At 40.5% G+C, this 23,104-nt stretch overlaps 1 protein-coding gene across 1 annotated transcript in view; it reads left to right on the top strand.

Moving 5' to 3' along the window:
• Window positions 1–2,035: 2,035 nt before the first annotated feature.
• AVL9 (AVL9 cell migration associated) overlaps window positions 2,036–23,104 on the top strand; it is a 35,934-nt gene continuing 14,865 nt past the window's right edge. Inside the window, exons 1-4 of the mRNA XM_418848.8 lie at window positions 2,036–2,192; window positions 18,549–18,669; window positions 21,122–21,207; window positions 22,530–22,601. Of these exons, the coding sequence (XP_418848.3) occupies window positions 2,100–2,192; window positions 18,549–18,669; window positions 21,122–21,207; window positions 22,530–22,601 (372 nt within the window). The 5' untranslated portion in view covers window positions 2,036–2,099. The remainder of the gene's footprint in view (window positions 2,193–18,548; window positions 18,670–21,121; window positions 21,208–22,529; window positions 22,602–23,104) is intronic.

Raw genomic sequence — 23,104 nt, 5'->3', positions numbered from 1 at the left:
AATGCCTCCAGAGATGAGGGGCATCCACCACCTCTCTGGTCAACCTGTCCAGTGCTTTGCTGCCTTCACCGTAAAAAAAAATTTCCTTGTATCCATTCTAAATCTCTCCTCTTTAAGCTTGAAACCATTTTCCCTTGTCCTCTCACAACGGGCCCCTGCTAAAGAGACTGTCCCCATCTTTCTTATAGCCCCCCTTTCAATATTGACAGGCCACTATGAGATCTCCCCAGAGCCTTCTCTTCTCCAGGCTGAACAGTCCCAGCTGCCAAAGGGTGCCATTTTCTCCACATGGAGGAATTCAGTCCACACCTTTGTTTCAGATACACTTCCATGTCAGATGCTGCTGTGTCAGACTGCCCCTCTGCTGCCATCTGTCACACGGCAACAAAATATAATGGAATACTGGCAGGAAGGTTCAACCCCTACTGCCATACCACCAACATCCACCTCTGACGTCATGGGCCAACATAATAAAACAGGAGGCATTACTTTTAGAGCAACTCTGGTATATGGCTGAGTTTTTATATCTATGTATATTCTGAATGTATATTAGATATACATTGAGAAAGAAAATTCCAGTAGGAATTTTTTTTCTAAGAGCTTCTGTTTGATTGCAGCTCTACCCTTCCTTCCCTTTTCATAAAAACAACCGTGTCAGCTGTGAAGAAGGATGCTGTCAATCCGTTTTCCTGGAACAGGCTCATATTGTTCAGTCCAACATTTAACATTTTTATTGCCTTAGAGTGAGAAAGAAAATTTCAAGCAGTGAAAAAAATCTAATCATCTATTCAGAGAAGCAATAAGCCACCATTATTCAGCAGTATCATGGAGATGCCTCTGGAATGCAAAACCCGTACCTCTGAGAGCAGTGCTAGTCTGCCCTTTATTTAATGAACTGAGGATGCGTTTTAAGTACTCCCATTCGTCTTCTCTTGGTTTATCTCAATTCTGCAAGAGATAATGGTAGGGTTGGGGGGTTTTTTGCCTTTATTTTTATTTTTTTTAAATTATACTAAATATCATGACTGTAAGTTGCAGAATAAAACCAATAAGAAATCATTCACTTGCCAGTGCTGGATTGTTCCCTGTAGCTTATCTTTTGCTCCCTAAAGTATATATATAATGGAGCTTCTGTTGAAACTGAAGAACAATACATAATTACATGCTTTATTGTTATAATTTGAGCCTCTGGGTATTGTGTTAGCAATGAGATTTTCTCCGAGCACTGTTCTTTTATGGTTCTTTTCAGAAAGGCCATCATCCTCTGATTTCCACAGAGGATCTTAGTGAGGATGAGCACAATCTCTGCTAAGTGCTGTTGGTTTAAACAAACTGAACCAAATCATCAAGGTTAATGAGGGAGCGTGATCAGGGGGCAGGCAGATGAAGATCGTTCATTTTTGCCTCTCACTCTAAATTTGTACTTGCTCTCAGATGAGCCTTTGAACCATCTCTCTTGGGATAATGTAATAAGCATTTAACAGCAGAAGAGTGTGAGCAGAAGCAGCACAAACTCAGTTTTGCTGATTGACGTTCAGCAACCAGCCTGACCTGCGTGGATTAACACCAGATCGGGCTGCGCCTTGGCCTGCCGTGAGCCTGCACGGCCTTCACCCGAGACGAGGCAGGCTGGAGATGCAGCTCTCTGCACTGCTACGGGGCTCTGAGGAAAGTTAAAAGAGAAGAGCTCTCCCGCCTCTGCCAGCAGCAGCCCTAGCAGCAGAAGGGTGGGCTGCTCCGGCTCCGAGCGGTACTATGAAATTTTAATAAAATATCTTTAAATTTTAATAAAACCAAACGCTTTTCCATGTGGGCCTCCTCGCCGAGGCGACCACGCGGGCTCGCGGAGCCGCTCCCCAACTAGCAGCGCCGCCCACGCCCGCCTAGCGCCTGGCGAGCAGCCGAGGGCGGAGTAGGCCGGGACACAACGCGGCTGGGGGCAGGGCCAGGGGAAAGAGGGCGGCTCTGCCCCGCCTCCTCCCGCCGGGCGCTGCGGAAGCGCAGTCGGCTGGGGTCCGTCCCTTCGGCCTTCGGCACCAGGAGGCGGAGCGAGAGCTCGGCCTGGGCGGTATCCTCCGGAGCGGCCGTCGCCGGGCTCCATGGAGAAGCGGGGTGCGCCGCCGGCCGCCCCTCCCCGGGGCCCGGTGTTGCACATCGTGGTGGTGGGCTTTCACCACAAGAAGGGCTGCCAGGTGAGGGGTACGGGTGCTGGGCCCCGGGAGCGTGCCTCTGGTTTCCGGGCTGGCGCTGCCTGCTGCGGGCTAGGGCCGGCTGCGAGCCCCTTCCTGCGAGCCCCCGCCGGTGCGGGCTGTGGGGTGCCCTGGGCCGGGCAGGGGTGGTTCCTCGTGGGGCTGCCTGGAGGGGACGGGCCGCCCGACAGCCGTGCACCACCAGCGCTCGGTGCGTCTCCAAGGCCCTCTGTGTCCTGTGTTTTGTAGGTATTTTGTGGCTCCCGTTGCGTTTCCTCCTTTGCTGTCTAACTTAATCTTGGCGAGGCTGTTGCAGGAAGGATTTTTTTGAGACTGCTTATATAAAATTGCATTTGATCCAATAAAATGACTGGTATTCAAACTCTCTTTTTTCAAGTCTTACATCAAGAAATACATCTGGCATTTAAACTTCTGCAGTCATTGCACGTTCTGTGACTGGGCAGTATCTAGAAACATGAGGAAATTGTGTTCTCTGCTTTGGAAGGCAGTGCTGTGCTCAGGAAAGCAAATAGTTTTCAAATGATGAATAACTTCTCATCACATGATTGCTAGTTTGTTTTTAAACGTTGAGAAGCTCCAGGGTAACTTTGAATGCTTGGTCTTTCCATCCCTAAAGTGAAAGAAAACCTTAGGATTCAGATTTTGTTACCCAGCTCATCTCCAAACATCACTGTTCTGTTATCACAGCAGACAGCTGTAATGTTGGGCTCAACCTGCAGTGAGTCTGCAGGACTAGCAGCCTTTCTTTAAGCAGATAGTTTATGGAGTGGCAGTCAGTGTAGTTTTAATGATCAAACCCAAATTTAGCATTTTGAGCTTATAATTTACATTAAGGAATGTTAAATTTAATCTATTTTTTAATATATGTTAATTTTTTAAATTTCCATTTCCTCCTCCTTCCTTTTCTCTCCTTACCTAAGCCTGAAAGATCCCATTTCAGTGTCCCAGTGGGGCTGGCTACTCAGTAGAACTTATTTATGTTTCTTTAAAGGTGTTTTTTGAAGTGATCCAATATACTTTGGTTGCTGGAGAACTGAAGCAATCCAGTTAAGGGAGCACTGCTACAGCAGTGTGCTTCAGCATTTCTGGAAGTTCTTTAGAAAGCGAGAGAAGGCAGACCAGTCTTTTCCATGGAACTTTCTGTCTTTACAAACATTCTGAAAGCATTATTTTATGTTGTAGTTGATATCTGAGAATTTGTCCTGGTGTGAACATCACATTTGTATAAGGTATCAAAGAGTTAAGTTAATATTTGTTAATACTTAAGGAAATTAAACAAGCTCAGGATGTTAACATGTAAAATGAATTGCCATACCACAGAGGCTAAAGCTTAGGAGTGGTCATTCATTGTATGTGCTCTTAAATCCGTTTTGACAAGAGATCTATCTGCATGATTTTATAATGCATCCTTTCTTCTCAAGGCATCCAGCATCTGTTCATGGGATCAGTTTCTTGATGTAATTAGATCACCTTGGGTTGCAAGGTTTGCAATATTTAGCAAGTTGCTTTCTTGCCAAATACTGCTAAGAGATGAACATCCACTGAGTGTCTTAGGAAGAAGAACACCTATAAAGGTGCCCTTGCCCTTGTTGGCCACTTAGAAAAAACATAGGTTGGAGACAAAAGTGGATGTGGCTTTCACTATATCTGAGTTTATACTACTTGTAATATTATGCAGGTTGGATGCAGTAGCAAACCAAAAACTATAAATAATACTGAATTTTACCTTGATGCCAGTAATATGGTTTTAGAAGTGATTTTTCAAGTGTTGTCAAGAATGGGTGGGAAGAACTTCAAGTTTTCTTTTTTACTATCTTAAGACATTAATTAGAGAATGTGCAGAGGAAGGTAGTTTGGGAGAAGTAGCAGCTTCATGGGAGTAAGAGCTATGGGAATATAAATACATTTTTTTAGAGCCACAAACAGCCTGACTTTGTAAAGGACAGCCAACTACAGTAGTCTTCATACACATTAATATAAAAAGAACCGGAGAGTCGGTAAGGCTTATTTATTTGAATCATATGCAGATTATTTTAAACAAATCCTTTGTCATCTTTTTCAGTGAAAGTAATTATATCAAGCCTGAAAATAAAGGGAGGCAAAGACATAGGTTCCATTGGCTTGATTAAAGAATTCAGATAGCTTGTTTCAGAATTTTAGGAAGAATTCATCCATAAAACTGGAGCCCTCAGAACAAGACTTCTAAACGTGTTTTTACCTCTGACTAAACGGATTTGTTACTGAAATACATAGAATGTATCCAAAAAGAACTACAGGCAGGGAGATGCACAGCCACAGCCTAATGAGCTTCATCAGTAGCATGCAAGGCTCTAGAGAATTTGTGAAGGAAAGAATTTAATTAACAATATGAAAATAAGTAGAGTGAGGCCTATGTGGATTTGCTAAAGATAGCTCGTGCCTGACTGACCTGCATCTTTTATAAGAATTAATGGTTGATTTAATTTCTCTGTAAAAGTAGCTCTAATCTGCTTTGAATTTGATAATGTGTCTCACAGTACAACAAAATTTATCTTTTTTTGAAGTTGGAGATGCTGGAGAATTAGTACAAGAGCTAGAACTCGGGTAAGGATCAGTATGAAGAAGATAAAGCAACAGCAGATTTTTGACAGAAGGGGAACTGCTGATCTGAGAGATGCATGCAAGTGGTGTTTCTCAAGACTGACTTGGGGTGTTGTGAGTGGCTGTGGCAGCATGTACGCAGTCAAATCTAACACTCATTGCCAAACTTGGGGTATCATTGGTACAAAGGAGAACTGGGATGTTATGCAATGACTGGATAACAATGAATACTGCGATGGTGGAATCACTGAATTGCTAAGGTTGGAAAAGACCCACAGGATCATCCAGTCCAACCATCCGCCCTTCACCAATGGTTCTCTCTAAACCATGTCCCTCAACACAACATCCAAACGCTCTTTTAACACAACCGGGCTCGGTGACTCCACCACCTCTCTGGGCAGCCCATTCCAGTGCCTGACCACCCTTTCAGAGAAGTAGTATTTCCTAACTTCCAGCCTGAACCTCCCCTGGTGCAGCTTGAAGCCATTCCCTCTAGTCCTAAATGGGAAATGGGATGCATGATGAAGTCATGTAATAGGAGTGAATAATAATGATGTATGCTTAGGAATTAACATTGGAGGACCTCCTGGAAGAGGGGAAAAAAAACTGCCTGTGATCCAAGATAAGCCACAAAAATTGAGTGATTTGGAGGAAAGAGGGCAAAATATGTTTTCCTGTAACATAATGATAATGTATTAATATAGAATCATAGAATCACTAAGGTTGGAAAAGACCCACAGGATCGTCCAGTCCAACCATTTGCCCTTCACCAATGGTTCTCGCTAAACCATGTCCCTCCAACACAACATCCAAATGCTCTTTGAACACCACCAGGGTTGGTGACTCCACCACCTCTCTGGGCAGCCCATTCCAGTGCCTGATCACCCTTTCAGAGAAGTAGTAATGATATGTTATGTTTATATGATATGTTTATCATTGTATAAATGTTCTGATCCAACTTCTATAAAGATGGGTTCAGATGATCTCTGCCACTTCCAGAAATAAAAGTGATAGTCCTTGGACAGTCTGTTTTAGAGAAGGAGGATGACTTAGAAGAGGCTAGGTAGGCTAATTAAGTCAGTTTTGAGGCTGTAGTCAGATAAATGTGACTTCAGTGAGTACGTGAGTAATCTACCCTTTTTCTCTCTGCCACCTTTCCACTGCTACAAAGGAGAAGCAGTTCTGTGGTGAACTGAAATGGGGAACTGAGGTGATGAAAAAATAAGCTTTGTTTTGGTAGGATGGTTTTCTGCTAGTCAGTTCACTGATTCTGTTCAGAGTTCGTCTGCAGAAGACAGCGATGCTGATGATCTGAGACTTCTCTTTTGATTATGTTTGCTAATTATACTTGAAGTACTCATTGAACTACTGCATACATTTGATTGTATTCCAAGAGAATGTCAGAAAGTGAAAAATAAGGAGGAAAAATAACTTTAACCTGAAAGACAGTGCTGGCACAAGAACAAATGGGAATTAACTGGACAAGCTGTAGATTGGATATGATAAATGAATTATAAAAAAGCAAAGCTATAATGCAGCTTTCAAATGAGAGTAATACAGGCAGAACTTAGTATATTTAAAAATGAGAGATCATATAGCTTGTAATAACAGCAATTAAGCTTGTGGTGTTTGTGTTTTGGTTGGGTTTTGTGTGTGTGTGTGTTGTTGATTTGTTGTTTTTTCTTTTCCTTGAGAAAACTCCTTTCAGTTCTTTGTTTCCATCTGTGTTCTCTTAGTATTACCAATAAATGCATACAGAGTTAGGTATTTTTGGCAGATTATTTGATCATAGGCATCTTCCTCACTTGACTTCCTCAGAAACTATCTCTTGGAAAGAAGGGGGTAGTAATATAATCATGGTGTGAAGTTGATATGTATATAGAGATATATAACTTGAAAATGAGCTCTGATATTGCGGTCTCTGCTGTTGGTAACAAGTAACTGGGTTCTTATGCATTTTAGGCAACTATTGTTCTGGTTAGATTTTGGCTGTCTGAAGTGTACAGCTATTCCTGTTGCTTAACTTACAGGTTAAACTTGTCTAGTACTTACCTATGCAACAAAGCATTTTGTATGATTTGGAAATGTATTAGAACATCTTTTTCTTGTGTTGGCTTAAAAAAAGTCTGGATACATTTGTTTTAAGAAAGAGTGAAATCCAAGGAATCTGTCCATTTCCATGTGCCTCTTGATTCATAGTGCAAATGCTACATTCTTTCTACATGCCCCTTTCAAGGATACACTGGGTCTGATTTCCCTTTGAAGTATGGTTATGTAAGAAAATTGAGGTTTACCATACATACCTTTAGTCTGAGGTCTTAGTATCCTGTGTAGTTGTTAAACCTGGAGTTACTCCTCACTGTGAAGATGACTTTGTGCTGTGTAAAAGTTATGCACTACATTTTTAAAGTTTTAAAAAAGTTAATTTTAAGAAGTTTTCTCCAGCCAAGTATTGAGTGAGCTTTTGAAGAAGCCGTGTGCTTTTGTTTGTTTTTGCTAACAGTCCCTAAATCCCTCATTTGGTCCTATTAGCTATTGAATTATACTGTGGTACCAGGGAAATATTCCAAAAGTGCTGTTAGCTCATCATTTTGCCAAAAGGGAGATGGAGTTATGGCAGTGTGCTTACAGAATGGGAGGAGAAGCTTGGCTGTAATGTAGATCCTTATAGTACTTGACGTGCTCTCATCCAGCCTATTAAAGAAGGGAATGATAATTTGCTTGAAGCATGCATTTTGATGAGTTTCTTTCCTTTGTAAGTACAGGCTGACTTGGTATGGGAACCCTCATCAGTACTTGTTTAAATAAAAGCAGAAATTGTGAAATGTGCAGAGATCTTGTATAGTATTCAGTTGTGACTTTCATTTATCTAAAATGAAATGACTAGTATTTAAAAAGTAGTCCAAAGAAGTTGCTTTATTGATACCTGTTTGGTATTGGTAAGAGTAGTTACATCTAGAAATGAATAGCAAACACATCCTTTCATTGCATGTAGTTGCTCACTGTGTCATCACGGATAGAAAGCACTGTATTTTGATTTGATAGTAATTTCTACAGGCTTTTTGAGTTATACAGGATGCAAATGAATTAAGCCCTGTGGAGGAAAACTTTGCTTCACTGACACAGATACCAGGTACCAGGTCATTGTGATCCCACAAGAAGGCGCTAACTACATCTCTTTCCTTCTTAGCCTTTTGTGTCTTAATAGTAGTTTGCTTGTGATTAGATTGGTTTAGTTTACTACTTATATCATACAGGAAAAATGAGGAAATTATCTGAAGATCCAATAAAAATGAGTGGAAAGCTATATGTATTTTTGCAAGCAAACAAATCTAGAGCCAGAAATTACAAAGTTAGTAATGATTAAGAAAAAAAGATTAAATTCCTCGATTGTCTGCTCAGATCATCTTTGCTTCTCAGCTCTTTACTACCCAATATGTATCCTTCATGTGTATGGTATAGTTCCTAGTTGTAAGAACACAGGGCAAGCAAGATGTCTCAAGATGATTCATAGAAAAAACAATACAGATGAAAGTGGTTTCACAGTATTTTGTTGTTGGCCTCATACTGTCTCAGCTGTAATAGCTCTAGCCCACAGTAAAGTAGTACTCTGTAGACCTTCCAGTAGAGGGGCTGCCACTGACATAAACCTGGAAGACATGACACTACGTTCCTTACCTAATTAAGAATGCTCTGAATAGTTCTCTGATTAAAATAAAATATGTTTGTCTAAATGGTCTACGAAGTTCAAGTGTGAACAGGGGTAAAGGTGGAGAAAGGAGTTGAGAGGGAGAGAAATCCTTAAAATAGATCATAAAAGCATTTGAGCATAAACTGATTATTCTAGAGAGCCAGACAGAAACAGTGTAATCTGTTTCAGAGCATCTGTAGCTCCTTGGTTCATTAACTGCTGCCATAGGGTACCAGTCCAGATCACTGGCTCTTGATTAGCTCTGGTGATTTCCTACTTCAGTGCAGGATTTTAAGACTTAGATTTCAGGACTGTTCATGCCATTTTTTCTGGAGCAGTTGGTACTGAGTTCCTTGGTAGTTTTCAGGAGCTGAAATGATGGCTATTGATTCGAGAGGAAACAAAGGGAAAGGATTCTGTCATTAGAGTGAGAGATAAAGAACTTGATTTGCCTTTACATGTCTTTAAGTTCTTGAAAGCAACACAGTGTAAAAAATTCTTATTTACCACATGATAGAACTCTTCTGCAAAAATCTGATCTGAACAGAAATTGACTGAAATTGGTGTACATTGTGTTGAAGAATGTGTGAAGTGCACATCTGTAGAGTTAGGTGATAGCTTTGTAGAGAGAAGTGAAGTGTAATTCTCCACTGGAACTCCTGTGTGCTGGGCAGTTTGTTTGAGCTCTCTGCATGTTAAGTTTTATTTATGTAAGGCAAGGCAGGGAGATAAGGCTGACAATGCAGATAGGCTTAAAATATGCTAGTACTATAACAGAATGACTCATTTTGATGGTCAAGTTAAAATGAAAACTGGTTCTCTTTGAAAGGAGAGGAAGAAAAAATGATTTCAGCAAAGCAGGAAGAACTGAAAGGAAGGAGTTGCACAGAAGGCACAGTTAGCCCACTGACTAATGTTTGAAAAGTTTCAAGCTCCCTCTACTACTGCACTACCTAATCTGGTGTAAGAAACCTGATCCTCTGCTTCTGCTACAAGGCCATGAACTTGTTAAATGTGTGTAAACTTGGTCTCCATCTGTAGTGAAGCCTGTAGGCTCCACTGTCACCAGTTGTGGCCTATAATCCAGCTTCTCATTTATGAAGCAGTAGGACAAAACCAGGCTTTTCTGCACGCAATGTCCTGAGCAGTTCTGCATGTCACATCTGTCCTTGTGCAATGAGCGAGCGTGGCCTAGAGCGTATTCTGGAATGCTTGAATATGTTCCAAATTGCCCTTTATTTACTTAAACATACAAATTTCTAACTGTACTGTAGAGAAGTACCGTGTGTGTCTTGGACTGATCATGCTACCAGGCACTTCTGTTTGCTTGAGATCTCTGTTCTGTGAAATCAGTAGGTCAGCATAGGCTGCCATTTTCTATACACTGTGGAGAATGGCTTCTTAATGTCACTTAGTGGTGGACTACTGTAAATACAGAAATGCATATTCTCTTGGAATCCCAATGTTTGTCTGAAAGACCTTTGAAATACTTTTGAGTATTTTAATATCTACACATAAACCCCATGTTTGCTTTCTCCCAAGTGTTGTGTGAGTGGTTTTGTGTGGACTGTTTGAAGATCATTCTTCCTGTCTTGACTGGCTGTAAATTCTATTCCTGGTGTGCAAATAAATGAAACTGATACGTATTTTTTTTTTAAGTGTCTGAATATATTTTGATATTTTAGAGGGAAGAAGGAAGATGATTTCTTACCTTCTTGAATTATGTATGTTCTTATCCTGTAATTTGAGAGCTTCAGATACTTTAGCTGTGGAAGGTAATGCTTATTGCGATCTGCAGAAATCAGCGTGTGCAGTACCTGAGCAATCAGTGCATGTGGCCTGTTTATACTTATGTCTGGAGAGCATATGAGAGGTCAGAAGAATATCATCAGAACTTTTGGCATGTTATATTTGAAGTCATTTGCAGAATGAGGAGCTGTCTAAGGAAGGAGCGAGTTAAGCCTGCTGTTTCTGTGAACTGGAACATTGCTTGTGTTTCCAGGTTTTTGTATCCTTAATTATAGCACTCGATTCCAAGAGAGAATTACCGACCTCTAAAATAGGTTGTGCCTCTATTAGATTTGCTTAACGCTGTCAGAACAATGTAAGTGCTGCGTGTGCTTCGTGTTTTTCAAGTTCTTGTGTCTTTGGTTTTGGGGGGAGTGCAGTAAGCACTATAGTGCAACAGGTGATCTTCTGCAGTGGTTAAATAAGGGCCTTTTACAGGCACAACAAAAAAAGTACCTTGAAACAGAGCTACACTGAAATCTATTTGAAGGGTTTTGTTCCTGGCTCTACTGATGATAGCCTGTAAACATGAGCACAACTCCTTTGTTTCTGTTCCCTGCTTGTAATAGGAACATTTTAAGCATTTAAAGGAGCATTATGAACATGTTGTCTGTTACTGTTAACATCATTAAAAGATTACAAGTGTCAAAAATTAGCCTACAGTGTGTTGAGCTCTAAGTGGAAATACAAAGATTAGCTTATGCTCAGCAGGTAGAAATTCTGACAAAAGCCTTTTAGCTTTATTAGAAAGGCTACTCAAATTAGCGTGGGATGCTAATGGTTTTAAATTTACAATGCATTGCAAAGTACACAGTGTAGTTAGTATCTGACACTTTACTTCTGTAAACCATACCACAGATTCTAATCTCTTCTGCAGAATTAATGGTGGGAGTCTTTGCGTGTCTGTGTAACCCATTTATGCAACACTTTGTATTTGTTGTTCAAGGAAGGTTTCCAGGTGTGATGTAATTGTTTTGTTTCTTTGAGTTTTTCAGGTTTTAAAGAGAGCTGTGTTTTGAGTTATTAACATACAGGAAATAAAATATTTCTTTGAAGGGCTCCATACTGAGCGTTTTTTCCATAGTTGTCCTGATGTGAGTTGAGAAGTTTCCTAAATACCTTTTGTTAGTTGCTTAACACCATCCATTGTCATTTCCTTCCGCTTTCATCCTGTTGTCAGTCTCTTCTCTGCATGTGCCATGTCATCCATCCTAGTAGCTATGTGAGTGGCACTCTGTACCTGGAATCTTGACTTCTCTCTTCAATAAATGATCTAATGCTGGATCGGTAAAAGCTGTATTTCTGTTGCACCTTTTAACTGCCTAATTCACAATGTTTTCCAATACTGATAATATGGCCTCTTGCTGCTTTTACAAAGTTGGCAATCAATTTACATGCAGATACAATAATTTCCTGTCCTAGCACTGCCTTGTTTCGTGGTTTGTGTCTAATTGTGGTAATCCGTCCCACCATTCGTATGTGGTGCCAAAGTATTACATCTAGGCAGGCATGTTGCTTCTGAAAGCTTGCTGAGTTGTGTATACAAAAAAATCAGAGCAAGTTCCTTACCAGCTGTAGTATGCAGGGAATAGTGTATGGGGCTGCATGCTTCGTTAGTGCTCCATAGAGCAGAGCATGTTATGTGGTTCAGGATGCTACTGTGTTGTGCTCCCTGTGCTTAGTAGAGAGCTGAGTTTGTCCGTGCTCAGTGTTAAACCAAATACTACTACTGTGTAAGGAAGGAGCTTGTTAACTGAGAGCTGTTATGGGACACTCAGGCACCCTGTGATAAGGAGCTCAAATGCTCACTGGCTTATAAGACAGGGTGATTGCTCACTTTGACTGCATCAGTTCAGCAACGTGCTTTACAGATCAGACATAATGGCTGCTTCTAAACTGAAGAGTAAATATTCTATGCTTTTAAAGCATACCCACTGTTCTAGTCCTCAGCTTTCCTAGAAATAAGGAGCTGCCTTAACATTAGGAGCTGAGGGGAGGCCTCATGGCGGCTGCAGCTCCTCACAGGGAGCGGAGGGGCAGCACTGAGCTCTGCTCTCTGTAACAGCGACAGGGCCCGAGGGGACGGTGTGGAGCTGTGCCGGGGAGGGAGGGGGGGGGGTCTGGTTGGGGCTTAGGAACAGGTTCTGCACCAGAGAACCAGAGGGCATGGAACAGGCTGCCCAGGGCAGTGGTCACAGCCCCAGGCTTCTGGAGATCAAGGTGCGTTTGGATGCTGCTCTCAGACATAGTGTTTGAATTTTGGGTGGTCCTACGTGGAGCCAGGAATTGGATTTGGTAATCCTTGTGGGTCCCTCCCAGCTGAGGATATCCTGTGATTCAGCTGTGATCTGCCAGCTCCCTGCCAAGCACGTGTGGTCTCCCTCCTGCTGGAAATGCCCCCAGTCCCTGTAGCTGGATATATTCTTTACTCGTCCATGGGTGCAGCAGGTTGTGTGGGTGGAACACTGGCTATGTGCATCCTGCCTTACAGCAGCTGCTGTATTGGGCATAGGTAGCTTAGGAACGAAGCTGAGGGTTACCCTGTTTCAGTGAGGGAGTGGCCTAGCACACAGTTCCCTAGCAGGCCTTCTAGACTGGAAGTGCTGCAGTAATATTGTGCTCCTCTTCTGGGAAGAGTGTGAGTACGAAGGCTTCAGTTTAAAAATTTTACTAACCTAGAGGTTTTTCTGAGCAAATGTGGGTAGTTATGTTGTGCATCTGTAGCAATCCAAATGGTGTCTGAGAACTTGTGTAAGTGATTGCTTTAGAGCTCTGATGATAGGGCCACATGGGGAAGTTTCAAGAACTGGAAGGATAGAAAATGCAATGCCCTACTGCTTTCTAATATATGAATTTCTCTCCGCCATTTGTGTGTATGTAATAGATATACGGACACATGAAAATATATATATATATATATATAAGTGTATGAAAGTATATATTAAAAAAACCTTTTGTTAGAGGTCATTATATTACACCATAGGCATTATTGATTTACAGATAGGCTCTTCCATCTGCAGATCCTTATCTCTTGTTTCTGTCATGTTTATGAGAAAAGTTTGACATATAAATCTGATTGATTTAATGAAAGATGAACAGTATGCCTAGTTTCATTTGGCTGCATGCTGCAGTTGTCTCAGTGATTCAGATAAAATCACTGGTACACTGGTTTTCTCTGCACATGTCCATGCTTGGTCTAAGGTATCAAGAAAAAATCTTTCAGAAATCCCAGCTTTGAGTGAGGAACAAATACTGGCTTATTTGAAATGAGAGGTCAATTTTCATGTGTGATTTTAATTTGTAGGGGCTGGGAGTTGGGGGGGGAGGGGGTCATTCCTGCTTAGTAGTATCCTCAGTATTTAATATCCTGTTTTTCTTATTCCTCTTTTCCTTCTTAAGTGAGATTGGAAGAGCTGATATTGTCGATATAGATTGAAATGATTTATGAAGGAAAAAGTTCTAAGTAGGAATGCATTGAGTGTTTTTACCAGTTTTCTTCTTCTCATGTTGTTCTACCTATTGATACAAGCAATCAAGAGATCATGAATTTATTCCTAGACTGAAGTATGTTCTTTCATTGTAATTTAAGTTCAGCAACTCACTAAGAGCACTCTTGTGTTTTAAATAATACTGTTGTTTTAAATATTTCAGATTTTTCAAGAGATCTAAACTTAAATCCACTCCTTGTTGAATTAATGAAAAAAACTTATTAGGGATCAGTTTTTTTTTTAAATTGTATTCTGAAGAGAGATCTTTCAAAATATTTGAAGAGAATGTACACTGTTGAGTAGAAAGAGTTAACTTGTAAATGGATTAGTTCAAATATGTGACTGTAAATGGAGTGGGGAGTATGGGAAGTCTGTAATTTATACTGACTCACCAGCATGTTGACTTACCGCTGGTTAATGTTCACTGAAGATGTTACTCTTGCTGTGATTGCTGTCTCTTAGCAACACTTTGTATATAAGGAAAACAACCTGCCCTAAATAAAAAGTTTGTTGAATATCAGTGAAGACTACTTGTCTAATGTTTGAGTGTGATAGATGGACATGCACATACCTTTTGGAAATTCCTCTTTTTACCCAAGTCTTTTCGACCTTTCTTCTGATTGTGTACTTGTCATCTAGTAGGAGATTATATCAATGCATTTGTTCAAAGAAAATCTGTCATCTTTGTTCCTGGAACTAAGAAGCTTTTCTTTGTTCACACTCATTTCTTACTGCAGGTTAGTGAACATCTGGCAAACTTATTTTGGCTAGGAAATCTCTTTAAAGAGAAGGAATTTCTTTATTCTTCAAAGGAGAAAGGACTGCTTATCAGTAGGTGCTTTGCTTCCGAACTGTTGGATTCAAAACTGCTTAACAAAAGCAGAACTTAACAAAAGTTAATGTAGCAGAATTACAGAAAGATACAAATGTCAGTTCCAGAAATGTGGTTGTTATTTAGTTTAGGGTTGGGTTTTTTAGCATTTTATTTTAATTTGATAATCCACAGGAGCTGAAATACTTCATGGAGTGAAGTCTATATTTATTTCTCCATTCAATCGTGTTACAGTATTCTGTACTGATTTTAGTTCTAAAATCCATCAGGAGCACAATACATTCAGAAGAAGACTATTGGAACAGGCAGAAAACATTGCCGTCAAAACCCTTTGACAGTTATAATCAATATTTCCAGCTATAATGAAGATCCCTGACACTTGAAAGAGCAACAAATGAGTGGAGACTGGTTCATTATTTTTTTTTATATAGCTTCTTCTGAAGTCTCTGAGGAGTTCAGTTTTGAATGAGAATTTCACTTTGTTGAGTACACTTCTTAAATTCATTTGAAGGGATAAAAACTGTAAGGTCTGCTCATGCATTTAACTCAGAATACTTGTATGTATTTGTTCCTGTTGAATACAGAACTTTGTAGCAAAGACTTTTTCTCTTATTTGCAGATGATTTTTGTAATGCATGTATGTATTAACAAAGAACAAGGAAATTGAAGCGCATGTTTATGTGGGCACATACAGCCTGAGAAAATAATTTTGCTAAGACTGTTGTTCAAAAATTCAGAAGTAATATAGCTGAGACTCTCTCTACCCCATTTACTTTATTTTTTTTACATGTGCAGTTTTCATTTCCAAGTTTTTCCAAGAACTGTGGTTTGTTTTATATGAGGATCTTTGTATTTTTTGTTGTTCTCTGAAACTGTTCAATGTTTTATAACACTTTGGTTTTGAAATCATGTTTTTATTTGCAAAACGTTCCTAAGTGCAGTTTATGCTGTTGTGCAAATTGCTCTGTAGAAGTCAAGCAGGATGCCTAGAAGATAAGGAACAGTTCAGGTGATTTTCATCTGCAAATTCGGCTTCCGAGCCTGAGCTCGCACTCTTTGGAGATGATAGAAAGAAACAGATTGGATGAATCATCCACTGCAGGTGTCTGTTTTCTCTGACTGCAGAACGCTTAGGAAAATTGGCTTGGGGTTCTGGCTTTTTGATAAGTAGTTGGATGATATGATTCCCACCTGTGGTGACTACTTGAGGAAGAGTTCAACTTAACTGCTTTGAAATGAAATTGCTGGGAACTCTGAAGTTGGAGGCAGGTTTAGAAGGAAGTTCTCCAGGACATTGCATGCTGTCTTTGCTGTTGAATTGTCCTTTTTCTTCCTACAGCTGACACGAAATGAGGCAGTACTTCCCCAGGCTGCAGTATATTAAGCTACACAAATGGCATTCCTCCTAAGGAACTTGAGAGTTCCCTATATGGATCGTCTTGGGAAAAGAGAGGGGTATTACTACATGTAAATCAGATGTATCATAACATCTATGTGTAAAATAGATTATTTAAGTGCACTTAAGCAATCTTAATTCTGCTTTGTCTTGTGATCTTCTCTTGCCTATATATACGTTAATGCAGAAATCCCTGTATTAAGATGTTTACCTTTAAAAGGAACAGGCTGATATGAAACAAGATTATCAGTGGTGTCATTAATACCTGTTGAGTATGATGAATTTGGAACTGTTGGAGCCTGTAGAAATCCCTGTTGCTTGAGGTATGTGATAGCACCTGAGCTGTTATGAGCTAGAATCAAGAAGATTAAGTAGTTTTTCAGCAAACTTCACGTTATGAGAAGAACACAGGAGCCAGGTGGCATCAGTTGTGAAAAGAGTGACACCATGTGTTATGGTGAAGAATTTCACTTCTTATTTTATTTCCTATTTCTTTGATACTTTCATCTTTCATAGTATAGTTATTTTATCATCCTTCTAATGTTAAGGCTTTGTGTGCTTGTTTTGTAATGCTTTTTGTTTCCTACAAGTTATAAATCTCCATTTATACATTCTACAACTGACAAGGCTTTAGCCAAGTGTCTTCCAAGAGGAGATGCTGCAGCAGTTTCTTCTACTGATAAACCTGTGCCTATACTTTTGTTCAGTAATTTAGGATATGTATGTCTGGAAATAAAGACTTGCTGAAAGTGGCTGGAAACTCAGAAGTCCATAGGAAAAGAAACAAACAAAAAAAAAGGATGATAGTGTGAAGACTAATTTTGAGGAGCCATGGTAGACAGATATTATAGTGCAAGAAATAGAGGAAAAAGAGGTAAAAGGCAAAGAAATGAAAAGTGAAATTGAAAGGCAGGACTTCTTGAAAAGGAAAAGGGGGCATTTCTAGTAGATGTGGAAAACTTGCTGCATCATTGAGATCAAGGACATAAAAAAAAAAATCTTTAAAAACAGTATTTTGCTGTTGGTGTATTATTTAGTATCATAGATCATAGAATTACTCAGGTTGGAAAGGACCTCAAAGATCATCAAGTCCAACCGCAGCCTAACCATAGTACCCTAACTCTAACAACCCTCCACTAAATCATATCTCTGAGCACCACATCCAAACGGCTCTTAAACACATCCAGGGATGGTGACTCAACCACCTCCCTGGGGAGCCTATTCCAGTGCTTAACCACCCTTTCTGTAAAGAAGTGTTTCCTGATGTCCAACCTAAACTTGCCTGGGCGCAACTTGAAGCCATTTCCCCTTGTCACCTGTCACCAGTGAGAAGAGATCTACCTTGCTCTCACTGTAAACACCTTTCAGGTACTGGAAGAGAGTAATAAGGTCTTCCCTCAGCCTCCTCTTCCCCAGACTAAACAGCCTCAGCTCCCTCAGCCTCTCCTCATAGGGCTGATTTTCCAAGCCCTTCACTAGCCTCGTTGCCCTTCTCTGGACCTGCTCCAGTACCTCCATGTCCTTCTTGTACTGAGGTGCCCAAAACTGAACACAGTACTTGAGGTGAGGCCTCACCAAGGCCGCGTACAGGGGCAGGATGACTTCCCTAGTCCTGCTCGCCACACCATTCCTGATCCAAGCCAGGATGCCATTGGCCTTCTTGGCCACCTGGGTACACTGCTGGCTCATATTCAGCTGACTGTCCAACAGTACACCAAGGTCCCTTTCCTTCAGGCAGCTTTCCAGCCACTCTTCCCCAAGCCTGTAGGGTTCCCTGGGGTTGTTGTGACCAAAATGCAGGCCCTGACACTTGGCTCTATTGAAACTCATACTGTTAACCTTGGCCCATCGATCCAGTCTATCCAGGTCCCTCTGTAGTGCCCTTCTCCCCTCTGGCAGATCAACGCTCCATCCTATCTTGGTGTTGTCTGCAAACTTACTGAGGGTGCACTCAATCCCCTCATCAAGATCATCAGTGAAGATATTAAACAGAAGCGGCCCCAGCACTGAGCCCTGGGGGACGCCGCTTGTGACTGGCCACCAACTGGATTCAGCTCCATTGACCACAACTCTTTGGGCCCGGCCATCCAGCCATGCTTCACCCAGCAGGGTGTATCCACTAGGGTAAAATACAGGCTTGCATGTGATAGAGCATTAGCTCATCACGAAGACTTGAGACAATGAAAAGCCAAATCTGATTTCAGGATGTGCCCCAGCAAGGACCCCTGCTGATATTGGAGGGGCAGCAATGTGCTGCTTGATATGTGCATACAGGGAAGAAGGTGACGTTCTCTTAACATCTGTTTTGTGTATCTCTTGAGGAAATGATATTAGGCTGGATAGAAGCACTGTAGAAGTCAAATCTGCCTAGGGCCTGCCATCAGACTGCATATGAGCCCATCCATGGGTGCTCTGAAGAGTGAAGGAATGCTAGTAGGAAGAAAAGCTTTCTTCTATGCCATTGCTAAAGAAAAATATGCCAGGCTCAATTACAGAAGCTTGCTTGTTTCCTAACAATAATGTGTTCTCCCTTTGCTTCCTCTTTGTTTCTTTGTTTGTTTAGGTTGAATTCTCCTACCCTCCCCTGATTCCTGGAGAAGGACATGACAGCCACAATTTACCAGAGGAATGGAAATATTTGCCATTTCTTGCCTTACCTGATGGTGCTCACAACTACCAGGAAGGTGAGAAACTTAAGAGGAAATTGCATTTGTTGAGGCTTCCTACAGGCTTCTACTGTAACTGAAACAAAAACCCTAGTATCTGAACAGTTGATCAACTATTCTCTTTGCTATTGGATTTCTTGTACTTCTTGTTTAAGCTGCAGAATAATTGATACAAAACTTTAGAGATGAAAATGAAAATAGATCATAAAGGTGTATCTCCTGCATGAAAAAATCAGACATCAAAAATTCACCTTAAAGGTTACGTTGTTCTAATGCAGAAGAAGGCTGCCAGCTTTCTTTCAAGCCATTATCTGAGGCATGAATTAACTCTTGAGTAAAACCTAATCCAGTTTTGAGGTAAGGAAAAAATGAAGCTCTACAATTAAGCTTTGGTAATGTATGATGTAGTCATATATCTGGTTCTTCCACTAACTTCTAGTGATTCTACAAGTCATTCTGTGTATGTAGAATGACGTTTTGTAAAGTAGCAACTGTAAAAAGTAGGGCCTTTAGTGTGTTTGTCAGCAGAATGGAAAGATGGAGTGATACTTTCATGTGATGCCACTCCCTAGCAGCCCTAAGTGTATCTCTGACTGCTCCAGGTCATAATTTTTGTTCTGTTTCTGCATTGCTAAGGATGTAATGAACAGTATGTTACATTCAAAGCTAGGAAAATTATATGTAGCCTCACTTGTCTGTTCTCTATTGGCTCAGCATCATCTCAATTAATGCTCAACTTTGAGCAGTTTCGTTGCTGCACTAAGAGATTATCAACATGTGTTTTTGGCAAGGAAAAAAAAAAGGCAAGATGTGACAACAAAATGGGTGTAGAGCACTGTGGTTTGTAGGCAGAAATGCACACAAATTTGAAATGAACAAATCTGTTTCAGATAAATTTCCTGTAAGCATAAAATAACTGTTACTACATTTGTATTTCCTTCAGAGTTTTTAACTAACTTGCACTGACAGTTACGCTTTTTGCAAAGAGGATGCCATGGTACAGGAAATATCTCCACGCTTATCCAAGGGAATAGTTTCTTAATACACAATTCCTCTTTCCACTGGACTTGATACATATGAAGTTATCCATTCTGTTCAGTTTGTTATAAGCATTTTACTTCCTTTGTATTATTTGATTTCAGAACAGGTTTTACTCTACTTTTCAAAAGCCAAACAATCATAATATGTAAAGAAAAGGAAAAATGACATAGCGACTTCTGGCAGTAGTAGCAAATGTGTGTATGTATATATCTCATGGCATAAGCCTCGCTCTTGCTATTTTTTTTTCCATGTTACACTCGCACAGTGAAGTGTATTTGTGTTCTGGTGGACAACAGGTCGAGGGAGGTGATCCTCTTCCTCTACTCTGCCCTGGTGAGGCCACATTTAGACAACTGTGTCCAGTTCTGGGCTCCTCAGTTCAAGATGACATGGATTTCCTTGAAGGAGTCCAGCAAGGAATCCGCCACAAAGATCAGAAAGGGCCTGGAGCATCTCCCACATGAGGAAAGGCTGAGAGACCTGGGTCTGTTCAGCCTGGGGAAAAGAAGACTGAGTGGGGGGTCTGATTAATGTTTGTAAATATTGAAAGGAAGGTAGGGGACAAATGGATGAGGCCAGGTTCTCCTCCCTGGTGTCTAGTGGTAGGACAAGAAGTAATGGCCTAAAACGTGAACGCAGGAAGTGCCATACAAACATGCAGAAGAACTTTTTTGCAGTAAGGGTGACAGGATTGCCCAGAGAGGTTGTGGAGTCCCCTTCTATGGAGATATTCAAGTCCCATCTGGATGTCTGCCTGTGTGACCTACTGTAGGGCCCTGCTTTAGCAGGGGGGTGGTCTCAATGCTCTCTTGAGATCCTTTCAACCTCTTTGATTCTGTGAATCCTACAACTGTGTGAATTAGCAGCTTTTACTAGCATAGTAGTGCTGTACCTTGTATCTGCCTTAGCAAGGTTATCAGCAAACCTAACCTTTCAGCTGTGTATGTCCTCCTTGTTTTGTTTTGTTTTCCTACCTTCATTGCAATTAACTTCCTAATTGCATTGCAGTCCTGCTGTACACTCTGTCCCACCAGTTTTGTGGGCCTTCACTTCCAATGCCTTGTCTTTATTCTTTTATACTGAATTGGAAAAACTGTATGGCTGTTGGTTTCAGTGGCACTTCTGTGCTGTCAACAGCTGCTTCTGGACATCTGTCAGTGGGGTTATAAAGGAGCTCGATTAGGGTAAATGTGAGGCCATCAGAATATCCACGTTAGCAATGCTGAAGCTTCTCCCATGAAGTACCATGCAATTTGGAAACTAATTTAGATGCAAGCATAGCTGTATTGATAACTATTTTTTTTCTCCCCAGAATCTCAGAAAATATATGCACCAATGTTTCAGCAATGACTCTTTTATAAAGAAAGTAACAGTGACAAGAAAACTACACTTGTTAGTGACTTATGGGACGTTCTTTTCTTTTTCACAGATACTGTGTTTTTCCATTTGCCACCAAGATGTGGGGACCGAACCACAGTATATGGTGTCTCTTGCTATAGGCAGATAGAAGCGAAGGTAACTTTCCAAGCTATGAATAATATTACTGAAGTAATAGGCTTAATGCACTAATAATCCTGAAATTCAGTGGCTTGTATTAACACCAACATTCAAACTATGTGGTCGGCTTACTTTTAAAACTATCTATGAAAATGGACATAGTAGGTAGCTACAGAGCTTGAGAACTGTGTACATTTACTTTCCTTTCCAAAAGTAGCACCAGCAGTAGTCTACATAACTACAATTGAGATATGACAAATTTCTTGAAAAGTAAATAAAAATCTTTTCAAGTGGCATGCCAAGAATCTGGAATGCCATGTGGCCTTGAGGGCTAAATTAGTTTTGCATTCAGAAGATGCAAATTTTGTACTCTGTCTTTAGCACACCTTAGTTATATTTCAAGTATCTGTTTATGCTATAGGAGAAATTTTCCATGTGTGGGTTTTAGTTCTGTTTCTTTTGAACTTAATGTTGATTTTAGTTTACTCACTATCTTTACAGCTGGTCTTCACGTTTATTCTGTGATTAGTCTTGCTCTATTTAACTGTACAATTATTTTAACATGGCTTTATTGTGTCTTGACTTCAAGTTTATGCTGTTCACTAACAAATTAAAATGGCTGTTTAAATTGTACTCTTTGGAGAAAGTAGAAACAGCGTGTGTTTCATATAAAAACTCGAGCACCCTTTCCATCTGGCTTTCTGATGTGTGGGCTGCAATCCACACACTGTTTTGTGCAATTAGAACCACTACTGCATTTCTGCCCTTACCCTTTCTAGTTTTGCTCTTGACTACCAGAGCCATTTGGTCTGGCTGAGAATGGAGTTCCTCCTGGACATAATACGTCCTTTATTTTATGGATGGCTTACAGGAAAGTCCTTGAGTATAAAGTAAACTATTTTCAGGTGAAGACTTTACAGTGCAGTTCATTTTCATAGATAATGTTAGAGAAGAGCTAGCTGTTGTGGCTGCTTCTCTCCAGGTACATTGCCCTGCGTTAAAAATGCCATTGCCTATTCCAGGGCTGCTTCTGGGCTGCTCCAGGACTATTTACTCATAGCAGTGCCTTTCAAACAGTCCTCTGCCAGTCATTACAGCTGTATTTGGATTTATGCTGTGCTCAGTGAGTTGAGAACATAACTGCAGAATCAGTGTTCTGACTGTAATTGGTAAAAACATACTTTGATGTGATTTGGGTATTCCACCACTGAAGGCTGAAAAACCACTGAAGAAAATCTGGGATTTTGTTTAAGTAGGGAATATGTGGCATCTTGAGCTGTGAAACAGTTATTTTTGGAAGTGTGTTTAGGTAATTATGCTGTTATGCTTCTATTTCTTAGGCATTAAAAGTACGACAAGCAGACATCACCCGAGAAACAGTGCAGAAAAGTGTCTGTGTTCTCAGTCAGCTGGTAAGAATGTTCAAATCTCAAAACACTGCTAAATAATGTATTAAATGTTATTTCTTTTCTATATTTTTTTTTCTGGAACTTTTGGTTCTAAATACATTATTTTTCAAATTGTTGCTGATTCTTAAGCGCTACTAATTCTTCATATATAATAGGGGTTTGAGTTTAGGTGTCATTATTGAGGGAGTGGCTATTATCAGCCATGAAAGAGCTTTTAAGATGATCACAGAAAATAGTATGTTCTTCTTTTGAGGGAGCATCTTTACTACTTACTTAGCAAAAGCTGCTACTCCCCAGGCAGGGAGTAGAAATTTTCTGTGCTTAAAGCTGAAGAAAGAGCTGCCATTACAGCTGCATGAGCAGTGTTTTAAACAGGAAAGTACTTTTCCGGGAAGACCTTCAGTGATGGTATGGTATATACAGGTGGAATCAAAATAGTTAGAATAATTTAAAATGAGCACAGGTGAAAGATGTTGTAAGTTAGCAACTAAGAATTCAGGTCTATC

Source organism: Gallus gallus, chromosome 2, assembly GCF_016699485.2.
Source record: "Gallus gallus isolate bGalGal1 chromosome 2, bGalGal1.mat.broiler.GRCg7b, whole genome shotgun sequence".
NCBI classification, from domain to species: Eukaryota; Metazoa; Chordata; class Aves; order Galliformes; family Phasianidae; genus Gallus; species Gallus gallus.
This window is presented reverse-complemented; position numbering and strand designations above follow the sequence as displayed.